Source organism: Pisolithus orientalis, assembly GCF_024613125.1.
Source record: "Pisolithus orientalis strain OTSU chromosome Unknown F5J12scaffold_35, whole genome shotgun sequence".
In the NCBI taxonomy this organism is placed as follows: Eukaryota; Fungi; Basidiomycota; class Agaricomycetes; order Boletales; family Pisolithaceae; genus Pisolithus; species Pisolithus orientalis.
This window is the reverse complement of record NW_026260816.1, coordinates 199,471-213,869: the sequence shown is the minus strand read 5'-3', so window position 1 is coordinate 213,869 and position 14,399 is coordinate 199,471. Positions and strand designations below refer to the sequence as shown.

Genomic DNA, 14,399 nt, shown 5'->3' with positions numbered 1-14,399 from the left:
TCACTTCCCCTCACCCGATCGCAAGGTATGTAGGCTACATGTTCCATAGTGGCAGAGAGCAGAGAAGTGTGCCTGGGAGACAAACACGCGCAAACAAAATACAGCGCCCATACGATGCTGATCAGTACTGTATGTACTCCACATCAGCACTGATAGTACACACAGGAACATTGATGTGCCTTCATTTCTCCCTGCTGCGTGTTCCCGTGTGAACTCGAAGTCCTTCTGCAGTGGCCTTGGCAGATCATAGCCAACATTGGCTTGCTATTCACGTGTGTGACACATGTGGCAGGCAATATTGTTCAACCGGAGGGCAGCATTTGCCAATCAATCGCCAGCAACGCAGCGGTGAGTACTCGAGTTACAATTCCGCAAGAGCACGTATTCTAATATCGCCCGGTGGTTTCAAGGTTTCATTTCACGGACAGGTTTAGAATCGTCATCATCTTACATGCCGACCCGCCCAATGCCAAATTCGACCACAAACCTTGCACAGTATGGAATAAATAGGTACAGCTAGACTGCTCGCGGTCCGAAAGTAGCTGGATTGTTGGAATAAGCTGTTGCCCATCATCTCCGAATCTGATGGATCAAGAATCGGAAGATGCTTCGACGATTGAGTTGACCTAGTGAGTTGTACTGGTGCCTGGGACAGTGCAAGTTATCTTGATCATGCTAACGCAGCATTTGGGGGTTGAAAAAGGGCTGCATTCTTACCGCCCTCACGATCGCTTATCTTCCACGACCTGCAACGACTCTGCCCCCTGATACATACAAGCTACCCAAACGATATGGGCATCCCCGATGGGTTTGGTGAAGAAATTTCATAGCTAATCGCAGTTCTATCTGTTCATTTGTTTATGATAGGTTCTGCCCTCATTTCGGCTTTGGTCTCTGCTGCGTATGTATCCTTGCTTGATTTTGTCACATCTCCCCTCTGATATCCTTACTTCGTCTCAAGGTTATATGGCATAACAACTCTCCAGGGGCGTCTTGAACGGAATGTTTAGGCTAGTGTTCTGCTTACTGATTATATAGACTTACGCGTATTTCATGCACTACTCTACCAACGATACCTCGGTCATGAAGTTCCTGGTTGCTGCCACGTGGTGAAGTAGACTATCTTGGGGCATAAGTTATATCTGCTCACGTGACGTCAGGATTCTTGAAACTCTACATGTCTCGCTCAGTGAGTACTTGGTATTTCCAAGTGAATGGATGGCCAAAAGTCGATCAGTGTGTCATATCTTGTATTACTACCTGGTGAGGCCGATGCGTCTACTCCTTGTAATCGTCGCGCTCAGTCATTGCAGATAACCAATTATGGCATTCCAACAAGTTTGGAGTATGTTGTCTGGTTTGTATGCCTTCCATTTTAGACCTGCTTCCCGCTGACGAGAAATGATAGGTCATACCCAGTGCGCATATCCGATTTTCTACGGGGCACTGATTTAGAATGATCTCTCCCTGCTTAGGCATCATTTCTAGTGATTGTATGTTCCGTTCGCCTCACGGGTTTTTATGACCGGACTTCAATCTATTCCAGATACTCGTGGTTTCTGTGGTTCAATTGTAAGTAACTTTTGTGGGTTTACACTCACAAACTGAACGCTACCAGATTCTTCGCACATAAAATATATTGCCGTATGTTGCACTTAACCTACTGGAGGCTTTTTTGATTGGCATTCAGTTTGTCGGCCTCGATTAAAGTGGTTGTTGACCATCCCAATTGTGAGTACATTTGCACACTCGCTTGTGGTGGTAAAAATATCATGCGGTGACCACGTCATAATAGATACTATTAGTACTTGTTCGCTTTGGTGAGTTTTTATTGCATCCACGAGTTCGAGAGGCATTTCCAACAATATTTCAACAGGATCGGGCATGGGTTTGTACTTTTTCCACCATGTGAGACCTATTCTAACCAACAAGCAGTGCTGGGTGTTTTCATGTACTCCAAACCATTTAAGCATCTCCATTGAAATATTGATTGCCGTGTGCAGGTTCGTCCATAACGAGGCCACCGTCTTTACACAGACCAGGGTAATTTAATTGATGGAGAAATTGGTACACCCGCTCACGAATCGTCATTCATAGTTTTCCCTTGTGATCCCCACTGGGTCCCCCCTCATACTATCGGAGAGTTTGATTACAGTGTCACTTTGCGTACTTTTGTATGGTGGCTCTCGCGACGGGTTCCCAAGGTGACTCTGATTCGCATCGATAGCTCATACCTAACAAACCCTGCTTAGAATGAAGCGTCTCCTGCACACGCTAATCATCTACGCTGTTAACCGGTGTTTGCTGACTCTGTATGTTTCATCCCTCTTTCCCATTGAGCATGGCTTCATTCGCTGTTTCGTTGTAGACTGGTCGCCATCGCAATGGACATTATGGTACGTGAGATGTGTTGCACTACGACTACGTCGCTCTCACATTTCCTTTAGACCGTTGAGGTGCAGGTTTCGTGGGCAATGGGATTAGACTTCATCATTGGAAGGTGTCAGTCTTCGGTGCCCTGCACGTGATGACCATAACTCCTCATCTTACTGTTGAATAGTATATGCCAACTCGCTTCTAGCATCGTTGAACACCCGGCAATACCTTCAATCCCAGAGTGCCGAACCCTCAGTAGATATACACATCGATGCTATCAACTTCGCGGACCCGCAGAGGCTTTCTGGGCAGGGAGAGAGTTCAAAGGATGGAGAAAGGCAATTCGGGGTATGAGAAGTTGCTCTGATTGATGTCACGGCCGATCCGACACTTGATCAAACTACAACGTTGCAAAGAGAGAGCGACGTATAATTCTGTTGCCAATCGTATCCACCTCTTGTAATAGTGAACTAGCCGAGATGGACGTTGATCTGGTTCAGGGTATTGCGGTGGGGCTATGGATGGCATCGGACAAAAAGGTTTCCTTTACTTTCCTTCCATCCTTTCACCCGTGCCTCTTTTTTCCATTTAATATCTATCGGTTTGAATTTCTTCTGGCTTACTTGGTCGTCGCGACTCTCAAGGGGTTCACTAGTTCACGGGATTCAAGCGAATCTCGTACGGTATTTCGGTGTATGTTCACGCAGAACTGATAGCTCGCGTCTATAAGTACCATATTTATATGTAAGACATAGGAGAAGGCCTTCAGGATAATCTACCTCTGCGAATGCAAGATCTGAGTGGCACCGTGGTCGTTGATTGTTGAATTGGGTCCCGGTCCTCAGTACATCGCGTTCCGGTCGCAAAGTCCGTGCCCGTAGTCCGGCATCGCAAGTACAGAACCACTCGTACACACGCGTTGAAGTTCCACGTATGTATACAGGGTGTTCGTAAACCAAACCGCGGCCCATGAAGCAATCTTCGTTCTCTGGGCATTTCCCTCGTTCCTTCGCCGTCGGCCGTCGCCGAACAACATCAACAACGAGAAACAGCTATAAATGCGTTGACCCAAGCAATTGAGTCGTTCGCCATCTTCTTTTCCTCCCGCTGCCTCGAATCTCGACACACATGACGAACCCCTCTACACCGCCGCTTTGCTGCGTTGACTAACCAAGTCATACCTCATGTACCTCCTGGCAAACGATCCGTGTTACCGCCAGGTTCAGTGTTTCCCCAACACTTAGTCCTGTGTCCTAATAAGTTGGATACAGGCCAGGGTCACATTGCGGTGACCAGAAAACGAACTGCTTGACATCGGGTGCAACGATGAACATCTACTGCAATGTTATATTCTGGTTGTCCACTCAATGCTTCCCGCGCCGAACATACAGGCATGATTGTAAGCGGTTCCCTGCACCGCTAGATGGAGAATAAAGATGTTAATATGCTCATGGAACATCTCCTAGCCCTGACGTCGTTGATGATTCAGTCTTCTGACAGCTTACCGACAGCGCCGTGGCTATTGACACGCACCCTATCTCTGCCATGCTTGGACACTCGCATCCAAACAGGCATTATGCTCCTTAGTGTGAGTATGGATGGACTTACCCAATCATATTCACCAGAGCAGTTGTTCACACAGAATGCTTCTTCGCAATTAGTATTCGTGGTTCTGGTCAGCACACTCGGCGCTAGGTGGGGCTTACTGTTCCTCGACACCTTCATAACGGCCAAAACAAGATCGATGATGCGATATGAATGACTCATCTGCAACTCGTCCAAGGGCAGTTGACTTCGTTCACGCGAAGGCGGTACCTGTTGGCTTCTGCAACAGTGATTGCATAGCCGACAAGCCGACCCTCTGTGAAGCCTTTTCAGTTCCCCGCGACCATCACGATGATATCAATGATGACGTCAGTGCTAGCTTATTTACCCGCCAGGGTGAACCACACGAGGGTTGCAGAGGCGAGTGCAAAACAGTAGAGTATGAGGGACAATGGTAGAGGAACCACAAACCTAGCCAATGATGGATCGTGTGTCAAATGTAAGCTTTTCTGTTGCGTCGCCCGTCATCTTGAACATGTCTGAAGATGTTGTAATCAGTGTACGTACCTGGTCGAGAACTGCGTGCGGACGAATTGAAAAGAAATCCTTCGAGAGTGAAATGTCTTGAAGATAAGAAAGCGTACCCTTGATAGCACATACCAAGGTAGTGGAATCGAAGTTTGGAGTGGGCCACAGAGGACGTGCATTCTCGTCGTCAGCGAATGCTCCACTCCACGTACGTGTTCTCATCTTACCACTCTCAAAGCAGGATCTAAGCTCGATTGCGACAGAGTACTTACCTGTTTACTGCGACCAAACGTGGTCGCTGAGTGAAGGGACAGGATAGGGTAGCTGTCAGAGACGTGAGGAGTCGGACTGGCGTCGGGGGGACAAACACGTGCACACAAACTACGTCATGCAAAATGCTCGACCTGAATCAACTCTGGCACGATTATGTAATGGCATATACCGGCCCTTCGAGTATCTGTCCTTTCAGTATGGAGGGATATAATTCCTACTGTGCTATGTGGAGTGCACTTATCTAGGATGATGGTTGAAGAGCAGAGGCTCGTTGAGATCCAGACCATCGTGATGCAAGTTGACGAGGTCATGGAACAAGTATGACGATGGAGGTCTCTGGAATTTATACCTGTCTTAGCCCCGCCTAAATACAGCAGCTTGGCGCACGCTGCCAGTACCGATGCAAGTCAATTGTATCACTGTTGATGGAGTGGAGATGTTAACGTGCGTATGACGAACTTCTGGTGTGTCCAGGCTAATCAAACCTTGTCTGTCGTCCCGTCCCACACCATAACTCTTCGATGCCGCATCTGCAGGAGGGCCTGTGGGCTTGAATAGGTACGCATCTCGCTGGGAGCACGCTAGCTTATATGTCTGATTCTCACTTTCAAGGATTTGTTCTAGCGATCCCACTAGACTAGGGCCATGGAGAGAGCTTTGTGCCCATCGTCCATGGTTCCCGACGCAAGTACTTGCTCAGTATGAGGATAATCGTATTTTCCTCATGCAGGTTATTATCTGGCGGGATAACGACTGCGTCTCGACGCTGGCCACAAGATGCGTGTACCCACGAGCCCAGAGCGGTCATTTCGACAGGACACACTCCGCAGGGTCACCCGCCCCCGTAGCTGTGGAGAGCATAATGCGACGCCAGGAGTAGCTTACTATTCACAACGAGCAGGGACGTAGGGACGAGGGCCCTATAGAGATGTTCCACTTGCGTATATAGGTAGTTCGTCCCCAATGAACTCGTCAGGTGCGTTGAGCGCCTCACCGCGAGTACCTCTTGTACTTTTCATCTCGCGGTTGTAGCCTCTGGTCCCCTGCTTCGTCAGCAGAGATGAATCTGTGGTTCTTCGTCTTCCTTATTTTTCGTTCTCCTTCGGTCTGCTTAGTTTTGTCTGCGGCTGTCTCATCGAATGCGTTCCGGCACAGGGGATTCATTGTTTCATGGGATTCAAGTGTATCGCGTGTTGGCATTTATGTGACTGGACGCCATTGCATCATGTACGACTTATATGTACGGTGTAGGTCTCTGGGATAACCTACTGCACGAATGAACGAGGTGACACCATGTGAGATGGACCCAATCATGGCTTGTGACGAGGAACAGACTTGCAGTCGCTTCGAGTGTTCATCGACGTCGCAGATCGTACTACCATCTTGGTCAGGACCAGGCTAGCACTAGAACATTCATTCGTACGCGCGGTATGCGTAAACCGAACCACATACGTACCACGATCGGATTTGCTAACCGGCATGAATGTCAGTAATCACTTCATAACATCAACAATATTGCGAAATACCTATATATCTGTCGATTCAAGCCACCAAATCGCCCGCCATCTTATTCTCCTCTCACCACTTCGACGCATATGATGACGAACGCCCGCATACCGCTGCTTTACTATGTGATTGACCAAGTCCTACCCCACTTACATCCCGGCAAACAATTCCTGTTATCCCTCGGTTCGGCTTCGTTGATGTTCGGTCCGCTGTATGTCCCTGACTAGATGGATATAGATGCGGAACCGTCGTTGCGGCAGTACTGTCACCACCATACTTGCGATTCTGCAACCTGGCTCTGACGACAGCAACGCGTACAATGTATAAGGCATGGAACTCGAAAGGAATATTCAACGCGAGATTAACTCGGGGGAGGACGTGAAATTCAGCGGGTGGGTGCATGTAGCGAAGTGTTGGTGACCTTGAAAGTTGAGGCAAACAAAAGTCGAACCCGAAGAGAAGCGTGTACGCACACACTTACTGGAATCCGAGCCCGTCCCCTCGTCCCAACACAGTTTGAATGGTCTCAATGACTAGTCCGCGGCATCAGACACTATCGTCCCCCAAAAATCGAAGAGTTTACGACGACAACGAACAGTACCGTCGAGTTGTCAATCTTGTCCTCGTCATTGCCAGCGCAACGGCGGGCCTCCACACTAGAATGGGAAATGGCGTTTCATTTCATCGCTGTCGTTTTTGGGACTGCGCTCGGAGCGTGAGTGGGCGATGTCGATAAGTACTATCACGTCTATTCGGGATGTTCTTGACGTGGGCGAGCTGAGCGGAAATGTACGTGTTGCGGCGGAACTTGAAGACGACAGCAACGCTTTAACATCACTGATCCTATTCGCATCTTGAGATAGTGGATTGGAAAAGATGGACGTTGACATAGATCAGAGGGGATGTGGATGGCACAGGAGAAGATAGAGGTTGTGGGTTTTCAGGACGTTGAGGTGGGGGTGAAGGTGTAAAGTGACCGGGTTCTTTTTTCATTCCTTTCATTCCATTCTTTGTCTGTTTAATTCTTTTATCGATTTGGGTTTTCAGTCGTCTCGAGGGGTTCACCAGGATCGTATAAGTACCACTTCCATGTAGCACCTAGGAAAGGACCTTCGGGATGATGATAATCTCCCATGTGAATGTTTTGAATGCAAAATCGAGGTCGTGCCGTGCACGTCGCTGACTACTGAGTTGGGTCCCAGTCGTCCGAATCATTGCGTCATCTGGTTTGGGATGGCACTGAATTGCTTGTACACGCAGGATGAAAATTTCCGTACACATGGAACCGAACCACGTACGTGCATTGGCCTACGATGCAATCCTCATTCTCTGAGTAGCTCCCTTCTTCCATCATCATCAGCCTCGTCCAGACCGAATTGCTAGTTGGCGGGCCGAGACGAATGTAAACCGTTAACGGTTCACAACATCAACAGCATGAAATACCTCTAAATTCATTGATTCAAGCCATTGAGTCGTCCGCCAACTCGTTCTTCTACTACTTTGACCAAGTCATACTTCATGTACATCCTGGCAAGAAAGCATCATGGGCTGGCGATTGCATCATGTTGCGTGTCATCGGCAGGCGAATTGTGAGCAGCTGTTGCGGCATCGCACTCTGGGTGTCTGCTCAACTCTGCTCACAGCGAAACAAGACAAGCCTACCATAAAGTGCTCCGCCAGCGGTGAACGAGTTGACAACTTGATTTGATCGGTTTCGACCCATGAGCCCCAGCAAGCAGCACTGCCAATAGTTCACGAAAACTACTTTGACTGGATGGAGGGATACAGACGAGAGTGCATTTCAAGGTTGTCAATTTTCGCAGGGTTACCCGTCCATCTAGTTTTGGAAAGCACGGACGAAGCTCACTATCCACGACTAGTGGAGAATTTCTCCGCAAGGGACTTGACGAAGTGGTAGTTGCTTACTTAATCCAATATAACTTCAAGCTGAAACTGAGCAATAAACTCGCTTTCACGGCCCATCGCAGCAATATCTGCACCGACCGAGATTGCCAGTGTTTTTCTTGATTCCACAGTTCCATAAGGGCGACTCATTTTCCAAGTGCTATTAGGTAGTGAATGTCACGCAGTTCCCTTGGGGTGGGCAGGCAAGGCTGAGGGCAGAACGGGAGGAAAGGAACCCGCTGAGTGTAGGGCCGGTTTATACAGATAAACTAGGTGGGGGTTTAGGTACAGCAAGACAAGGGTAAAACATATTCGTGCTCACCTCAGTCGCGCGCGAGTAGCGACAAGGTCTGAGGCGAGCAGTGTACAGTACGAGACTAAATATTCTCGAGTACAACAATACTGAGACATCCGGGTGTTGAACCCGGGGATACATGACAAGGGGGGGGTCTCATTTGTGAGACGCGCTACAGTCTTCGTAAGTAACAGGAGAATGCACATAAGTGCAAGACACTGGGAATACAACGAACACAAGGGCGCAAAGGTTAATTGCGCGAGCAACAATAATGATAAGGTATGAAGACTTAGAACGGAAAGTTGTTCTCACGGCCCGGAGCGGACGCGTTCGGAACGGACTACGCACGACTTGCCAAATCTAACACGGTTCGTTCCAATGGCGAGCACAAGTACCTCGTCTCTAGCTGGCGAGGGCTGGATGATACTGTCCAAATTATTTGCGTGTTTCATGAAATTTGAATACGATGTGCAGACTCGTCTAGGATCTTCGAGATTGCATCACTTGCGATCCATACCCTTGGTCGGGTCCAGGTTAGCACGGAATTGTTCGTACGCACACGCTGAAATTCTGTGTATGCACGAGACCGAGACGAATGTCGCCATCCCCACACAACATCGTTGAGCGCTGAGCAATGTTCGCTCACCCAAGCCATCGAGTCACCCGCCAACTGTTTTCCTTCTACTATTTCAACGTATATAATGGCCGCTGCTACGCCGCTGGTTTGCTGCATTGGCTGATGTTTTCATACCTCATGCACATCCTGGAAAATGATTCGTGTTACCACGAGGTTTGTGCTTCAGCGATGCCCAGTTCCGTGTTTTGATAAGTTGGATGCAGGCGGCGGTCGCATTACGGAGGCCAAAGAGGCGAATTGCCTGACATCGGGCGCGACGGTGAACATCTACTGCGATGTTATATTCGGGTTTCCCACTCAATGTTGCCCGCGCTGAACCTACAGATGTATCTTGATCCTAGAAACACGTCGGATCAGGTGTGATTGTACGTGGCTGCCTGCTTCACCGGGATGGAGGAGAGATGTTGATATGTTCATGGAATAGCTCCTAGCTTTGACATCGTTGACGGATCAATCTTCTGACAGTTTACCGACAGCCCCAGTATTATTTGATATACATTCTGTTTCTGCCACATGGCAAATGTGGATTGACTCGGCCAATCATACTCACCTCCGTTGCCCGTTGTTAACGGGTAGAGATCGTGGTTTTAGTTAGGCTGCTCGGATCTGGGGCAGGTCTTACCATTCCTTGATCCCTTCGTAATGGCTCAAAGTAAGATCAGCTTCACCATCGCGACGATATCAACGATGACGTCAGTGATAGCTTATTTACCCGCGTGGGTAGACCAATGGAAGCAGAGAGCGCGCTTTCACCTACGCCTCTCATCTTATCCCATGAAAGTATGCTCAATGTTTGGTTGTGGCTGAGTACTTGTTAACCGCAATCAGATGTGGTGGGCGAGTGAAGAAGTCCGGTACTTACGTCTGGGGCCAAATGTGCGCGCACAAAAATATCTACATTTCCGGACTAGTTCCCATATCGATGGTGCCCTTAGCGGATCAATCAGCCATCAATCAATCGATCATGGTCATTACTGGCGTTTTACTTCACACAGGCCATGCATGGTACACGTTTCAGCCTGCGGACGATGTTGTTCAACTGGAGGTGTATTTGCCAATCAATTGCCAGCAACCTGGTGGTGAGCACTTGTGCTACCGTTCCACAAAAGTACATATGTACTATCGCTCGATATCCAGAGTGACTTCGAATTTTTCTTTTCGCGGACAGCTTTGAAATCAGCATCGTTTTTTGTGCTTGGTCATCACCTTACACACTGGCCGACCCGCCCAATACCAAATACGACCGAAGTACAGCCCTACTGCTCGCGGCGTGCAAATATCCAGACTATTTGGAATAAGCCTTCGTCCATCACCTCCAAATCCGACGGATCAAAAAGATGCTTCGGGGATTGGGTCTACCTGGTCGGTCGTGCTGGTGATGATGGCGGTGCAGGTCTTGTTAATCATACCAATGTAGCCCTTGGCCGTTAAAAAAAGGGCTGGATTGCTCCAGCCTCACGATTACTTCTCCTTCCACAACCTGCAGCGAGTTCGTCGACGAGTTCCCCTTATACAAGTTACCCAAACGACATGGGCATCCCGGGCGGGTTCGGTGAAGACCCTTCATAGCCAAGTGCAATCCCGTCTGCTCATTTGTGTGTGATAGGTTCTGCCCTCATCGGGGGTTTGGTCTCTGCTGCGTGTGTATGCCTTGCTTTGTTTTGTTATATCACCCCTCTGATATCCTTCTTTCGCAAATTTGCATCAAGGTTATATGGCGTAACAAATCTCCAGGGGCGTCTTAAATGGAATGTTCAGGCTAATGCCCTGCTCACTGATTATATAGACTTATTTATATCTCATGCACTACTCTGCCGACGATGCCTCAATCATGAAATGCCTGGTTACGGTCACATGGTGAGTTAGGCTACCTCGGAGCATATGTCAAATCCACTCATGTGGAGTCAGGATCCTTGATACTGTACATGTAATGCTTAGTAAGTACTTGGTATTTCCAAGTGAATGGATGGCCAACGGTCGATCAGTGTGCCATATATTGTATTATTACCTGGTGAGACCGATGCTTCTCCTTGCAACCGGTGCGCTCAATCGTTGCAGGTAACAAATTATGGCATTCCAACAAGTTTGGACTATATTGTCTGGTTCGTATGCCTTCCATTTCAAAGCTACCTCTTGCTGACAAGAAATGGCAGGTCATACCCAGTACGCATATCCAGATTTCTACGAGGCGCTGATTTAGGTTCTCCCTGCTTAGGCGTCGTTTCTGGTGAATGTATGCTCCGTTCACTTCATAAGTTCATATGATGGGATTTCACCGTATTCCAGATACTTGTGGTTTCTGTGGTTCAATGGTAAGTAACTCTCTTAAGTGGGTTTACACCCATAAATTGAATGCTACTAGCTTCTTCGCACATAAAATATATCGCCGTATGTCGCACTCGATCTGCTTCTTGAGACTTCTTTGATCGGGATTTAGTTTGTCGCCCTCAATTAAAGTGGTTGTTGACCACCCCAGTTGTGAGCACATTTGTTTATGATGGCAAAGGTTTCATGCAGTGACAATATTTTGATAGATACTATTAGTACTTGTTCGCTTCGGTGAGTTTTTATTGCGTTCACGAGGAATTTCCGATGTAGTGATGATATTGCAATAGGATCGGGCATGGGTTTGTGATGTTTTTCCGCCACCTGAGACCTATTCAAATCAACAAACAGGTTTCAGCGCTTTGGTGTAATCCGAACCACTTAACCACCTCCACGCAAATATTGATCTCTGTATAGGTTCGTCCACAACGAGGCCACCATCCTTACGCAAACTAGGGTAGCTTTGTTAATGGAGAAATTGGTGCACCCACTCACGAGTCGTTATTCGCAGTTTTCTGTTGTGATACCCACTGGGACGCCCCTTTTACTATCTGAGGGTATGATTACAGTGTCACTTTGCGTCCTTTTGTATGGTGGCTCTCGTGACGGGCTCCCAAGGTGACCCCAGTAGTACGTATTGACAGCCCGTTCCTAACAAACACTGTTTAGAATGAAGCGTCTCCTGCACACGCTAATCATCTACGCTGTTAACCGGTGTCTGCTGACTCTGTATGTTTCACCCCTCTTTTCCATCGAACCGTGGCTTCATTCAGGCCTTTCATTTTTAGATTAGTCGCCATTGCGGTGGTCATCATGGTACATGCGATATGTTATGCTGTGGTTGTCACTCATATATTTCCTTTAGGCCGCCGAGGTCCAGGTTTCATGGGAAATGGGATTAGACTTCATCATCGGAAGGTGTCAGTCTTCAGTGCCCTACATGCGATGGACATAACTCCTCATCTTACTACTGAATAGTATATGTCAACTCGCTTCTAGCATCGCTGAACACCCGGAAATACCTTCAATCCAAGTGTTCAGAAACCACGATAGATCTGCACATCAATACCATCAACTTCGCGGACCCGCCGAAACTTTCGGGACAGGGAGAGAGTTCAAAGGATGGAGAAAGGCAATTCAGGATGTGCGAGATTTTTCTGACTGATGTCACGGCCGATCCGACATTTGATCAAACTACAACATTGCAAGGAGAGAGCGAGGTATAATTCTATTACCAATCGTATTCACCTCTTGTAATAGTGAGTTAGCCAAGATGGACGTTGATCTGGTTCAGGGTATTGCGGTGAGACTATGGATGGCATTGAACAAAAGGGTTTCCTTTTCTTTCTTTCCGTCCTCTTTTTGTGCCTTTCCCCCCCGTTTGGTCGTCTCGACTCTCGAGGGGTTCACTGGTTTCAAGTGTATATCTTATCGATAGTTGAGTGTATGTCCACGCAGAACGGATAGACCGCGTAAAATTACTATATTTATATATAGGATATACGAGAATACCTTCGGGATAATATACCCGTACGAATCCAAGCCCGAGGTGGTGCCATGGTCGGGTCCAGGATCGCAAGCACTGAACCACTCGTACAAATGGTGTACATAAACCAAACCACGTACGTGCAACGGCCCGTGAAGCAATCTCTGACATCTCCTTCGTTCCATCGCCGTCAGCCAACATCAACAACGGGAACTTGAAGTCTGTCAACACAAGCCATCGAGTCGCCCGCCACCTTGTTTTCTCCCCACCACCTTCATGTACATAATGGCGATCGTCGGGAGGCCGCCGCGTTGCTACGCTGACTGAACGGGTCATACCTCACACACATCCTGGCAAACGATTGGTGTTACCGCCAGGTCCGTTCTTTGTCGATAGGCATAGTGCTCATGGAACATCTTCTAGCTCAGACATCATGGACAATTCAGTATTTTGACAACTTACCGACAGCACCAGTACTATTGATATACACTCGATCTTTGCCATGCTGCGACACTCACATCCGCCGACAATCGTATTCACCGGAGTGGTTGTTAACACGTAATGCTTCTTTGCAGTTGCAGTTCGTAGTTCTAATCAGGCGGCGGCACTGCGGAGGCCCACCATTCCCTGAGATGAGCCAAACCAAATCCAGTGGCACGATATGAGTGACATCTGCAGCACATCCAGATGTAGTTGACTTCGTTCATGCAGAAGCGGGACGTGTTGGCTTCCACAATGGTGATTGCATATATAGCTGACATGTCGACTTGAAGCCTTATCAGCTCCCGCCGATTATTGCAATGCTGTCAGCGATGACGTCAGTACTACTTCTTTACCCACGAGGGTGAACGTTGAACCACGGAGGCAGACACAAGTGCAAAGTGGGAGAGTATGCAAGACAGAGGCAGGGAAACCACAAACCTAGCAAACGGCGGATCGTGTATCAAACGTAAGCTTCTGCGTTGGGCCGTTCTCGCTGTAGATGACGTGATCGGTGTACGTACCTGTTTAGTGATGAGAGATGCGTTTGGGCGGATTGGCAAGAGATACGTCGAGAGCACAATATCTTGAAGACAATGCGAGAACCTACCTTGATAGCACATAACAAGGAGACATACTCGGTGTTCAGGGTGGGCCGCAGAGAGTGCATTCTCGTCATCAGCGGATCCACCACTCCATCTATGCACTCTCATCCAACCGCCCCCGAAGTAGGATCTATGTTCGATTGTGATAGAGTACTTACTCGTTGACAGCGGCCAGATATGATGGCTGAGTGGAGGGACAAGATAGAGTAGTGGCCCGAGTGAACTCAAGCTTTTTTTTTTGGGGGGGGAAGGACAAATACATACACATAAGGCTACGTCATGCAGTGAGTAGAGTTTCCGCTGGCACCGAGTCAGAAGTTCCATAATTCCATTATGGTACGTCTTCTTCGAGTATCTTTTATTTCAGTTCAACATGCATAGAGGGTGCGCCCAACGAGCCTTCATGCATCACGACACATTCGGGGGGTGCTTTAGGGC

The 14,399-nt window shown here is 48.2% G+C and overlaps 2 protein-coding genes across 2 annotated transcripts; both read left to right on the top strand.

Moving 5' to 3' along the window:
- The first annotated feature begins 430 nt into the window (after positions 1-430).
- Positions 431-2,886, top strand: F5J12DRAFT_347429 (uncharacterized protein). Its single transcript, XM_051738994.1, has 22 exons — positions 431-629; positions 685-813; positions 868-901; positions 962-988; positions 1,039-1,106; positions 1,161-1,189; positions 1,238-1,263; positions 1,314-1,357; positions 1,409-1,418; positions 1,476-1,493; positions 1,547-1,572; positions 1,619-1,644; positions 1,691-1,731; positions 1,796-1,820; positions 1,877-1,888; positions 1,936-1,951; positions 2,004-2,043; positions 2,098-2,204; positions 2,253-2,312; positions 2,369-2,396; positions 2,448-2,502; positions 2,561-2,886. Exons 1-22 carry the CDS (start codon positions 586-588, stop codon positions 2,728-2,730), a joined length of 1,035 nt encoding a protein of 344 aa, XP_051596785.1. The 5' UTR covers positions 431-585; the 3' UTR covers positions 2,731-2,886.
- Positions 2,887-8,794: 5,908 nt separating this feature from the next.
- F5J12DRAFT_929098 (uncharacterized protein) lies at positions 8,795-12,616 on the top strand (the record flags this gene model as incomplete). Its single annotated transcript, XM_051749477.1, has 24 exons — positions 8,795-9,218; positions 9,269-9,422; positions 9,657-9,757; positions 9,894-10,144; positions 10,234-10,458; positions 10,672-10,705; positions 10,775-10,799; positions 10,852-10,922; positions 10,974-11,002; positions 11,051-11,076; positions 11,124-11,167; positions 11,219-11,228; positions 11,281-11,298; positions 11,352-11,377; positions 11,428-11,453; positions 11,503-11,543; positions 11,600-11,624; positions 11,681-11,692; positions 11,742-11,757; positions 11,808-12,008; positions 12,060-12,119; positions 12,179-12,206; positions 12,256-12,310; positions 12,390-12,616. Exons 1-24 carry the CDS (start codon positions 9,199-9,201, stop codon positions 12,614-12,616), a joined length of 1,725 nt encoding a protein of 574 aa, XP_051596784.1. The 5' UTR covers positions 8,795-9,198.
- Between the last annotated feature and the right edge of the window lie 1,783 nt (positions 12,617-14,399).

What these genes read in the sequence shown, in the direction of transcription:
- F5J12DRAFT_347429 (XM_051738994.1), top strand. Translation starts at nt 586, where the DNA reads ATGGATCAAGAATCGGAAGATGCTTCGACGATTGAGTTGACCTA. An exon ending in TCGACGATTGAGTTGACCTA is followed by an intron (nt 630 to 684) that starts GTGAGTTGTACT and finishes ATGCTAACGCAG; the next exon opens with CATTTGGGGGTTGAAAAAGG. An exon ending in GGCATAACAACTCTCCAGGG is followed by an intron (nt 989 to 1,038) that starts GCGTCTTGAACG and finishes CTGATTATATAG; the next exon opens with ACTTACGCGTATTTCATGCA.